Source organism: Macrobrachium nipponense, chromosome 8, assembly GCF_015104395.2.
Source record: "Macrobrachium nipponense isolate FS-2020 chromosome 8, ASM1510439v2, whole genome shotgun sequence".
In the NCBI taxonomy this organism is placed as follows: Eukaryota; Metazoa; Arthropoda; class Malacostraca; order Decapoda; family Palaemonidae; genus Macrobrachium; species Macrobrachium nipponense.
The window spans coordinates 108700562-108703061 of NC_087203.1; the positions used below are offsets into that span (position 1 = coordinate 108700562).

Genomic DNA, 2500 nt, shown 5'->3' on the forward strand with positions numbered 1-2500 from the left:
TTTTACCTTATTTGAACGCTTGTCGAAAACTATAAATAAAATACTTACAAAGTTAAGTACAGGTAGAATCATCCAAGATAAAAAATCACAGTTAGCAATATGACGCCTTGAAATCTCGAACTGTGATTCGCTCATTTCCAATAGCTACGAGTTTTTATATCTAGCGTCGCAAATACCACGATCAAGAAAAAGTTTGGATAAGCCAGTGATGCTCTTCTGACTAACTTCAAATCCACTTATGCGCGATCATTTTTCGGGAAAAAGTTTTTGGATTCCACGAGAGAGAGAGAGAGAGAGAGAGAGAGAGAGAGAGAGAGAGAGAGAGAGAGGGGTTGAGAGGAGTTCAAAACACGTTTACAACTTTGCAACTCTTGACTTTTGCTAACGAACTGATTTATCATAAAACACTAAAGAAATGTAGCAAAACGTTGCGCACAGATCATCAACATTCAACTTACAAACAAACTATATATACATATATATATATATATATATATATATATAATATATATACATATATATATATATATATATATATATATATATATATAGTATATATATATAAAACACACACCACACACACACACACACACACACATATATATATATATATATATATATATATATATATATATATATATATAATATATATATATACATGCACATAAATACAGGGTGTTCATAAAGTCCCAGTACCATTACAAGTAATTATTGCTCAGAAACCATATAACATAAAGTCATGGAGTTTTTTGTAGGATGAAGTGCTTTGAATTGATAAAATTGAGGAAATGTAGAAACTCCCCCCCCAAACCCCCCCCTTACAAAAAAAAACTGCATTACTCTACGTTATAAGGTTTCTGAGCAATAAATACTTGTAATGGTATTAGAATTTATGGTCACCCTGTATATAATATATAATAAATCAATCAATGAAATAAAACGGAAACAAAACCGGCGGCCAGTCTCAAAAGAAACCAAAGTAGTATATACATTCGGCAAGTCAGCAACTTATAACTGTAACCATCGACCAAAAAAATAAATAAATAGATAAAAATAAAAATAAAAATAAATTAAAAAATAAAATAAAATAAAAAATTAAAAAAAAAATACTCACACTTCGCCCTGGTCGTCAAACTGGTCCATACGCCCTTCCTCGAAGCTGATGTCCGACCCGCAGAAGGAGTCGCCGCTGTGCGCCGGGAAGCTCTCTCCTTCGGGAGAGTAGGGCACCGCCGAGCTCTTGGGCGTCGTGGCGTAGGGGGAGTCCAAGGAGTCGATGGGCGTCAGCCCGCCGTACTGACCTGAGGGAGGAGGAGGACGGAATGCGCATTGATAAAATAAGTCGGGTTATTACTCTAACGTAATTACTCTAACGTAATTACTCTAATAACAGTTATCACCAGTGACTCGGTTCAATGATATTAGTTAGGAAGAATAAAGACGGGTTATTTCAACATTTCATTCTACTGTTTTCAGATGACGCGTTATTTACGTAATTACTCTAATAACTTAATTACTCTAATGACATAATTACTCTTATAACAGTTATCACCAGTGTTTTTGTTAAATTACATTAGTTAGGGCGATTAAAGTCAATACCTATTATCATATCTTGATAATTATCTTTGCACTTTTCTTATCACCATTCTAAATGGTCGTGTATATCATTTGGATTTGTTAATCATTCTATGTTTATGAGTGTGTACTGTGTAGGGGTGTGTAATCCTTGACAAAGGGTGTAGCCTTTATTCAGCAGTAAAGAAAGGAAAGTGGCAGTGACTAGAGCCTTGCTTTTTTTTAAGTAGCCAACCTTTATTCGAGGAAACGACTTAAAGGTTAAAAGACTATAAATGAGGGTTTGTATGTATGCATAAGCACACGCTTATGTAAACTGGTACTTACAATATATTCTTAAACTAAGAATCCTGCTTATTACAGATTCACTAGCCAACAAATGGGAATATGACTAACTATTACTAGCTCGTGAAATCAGAACTTAAATACTATAACGAAAGGATAAATTTCAAAACTGGGAATTTGCTTCACTACAAGTCCACATTCCAGGAACTGAACGAAAGATTCACGACTTAATGACGATAAAATCAATCTATGAAACGAAACGAAAACCTGAAAAAAATACTACTTGAACCTCCCTAGAAATCTAACATAAACAAACAAACACAACCAAACAGGTGAAGCAATAGCGTCCGCATTCCCCCTAGAGAGAGAGAGAGAGAGAGAGAGAGAGAGAGAGAGAGAGAGAGAGAGAGAGAGAGAGAAGAGGCAACCTTGGTCACTCATTGTCAATAACTGATAAGGTAAGACTCGGCCACTTTCAAGGGATTACTTGGCTTAATGGTTTGCTCCTTCTATAGAGAGATCTCCCATTAGCCGGTGCAAAGAGAGAGAGAGAGAGAGGAGAAGAGATGGATGGAAGGATGGATGGTGGAGAGGCTGCCATACTTGTGGGTTAGGGCAAGGTAAGGGTTGCTAAGTATGA

At 35.8% G+C, this 2500-nt stretch overlaps 1 protein-coding gene across 2 annotated transcripts in view; it reads right to left on the reverse strand.

Annotated features, from left to right (window-relative positions):
- Positions 1–2500, reverse strand: part of LOC135223321 (LIM homeobox transcription factor 1-beta-like) — a 96540-nt gene that overhangs the window by 1196 nt on the left and 92844 nt on the right. For both annotated transcript variants that reach the window (XM_064261785.1, XM_064261784.1), the window contains exon 6: positions 1115–1301. In XM_064261785.1, coding sequence (XP_064117855.1) covers positions 1115–1301 — 187 coding nt within the window. The remainder of the gene's footprint in view (positions 1–1114; positions 1302–2500) is intronic.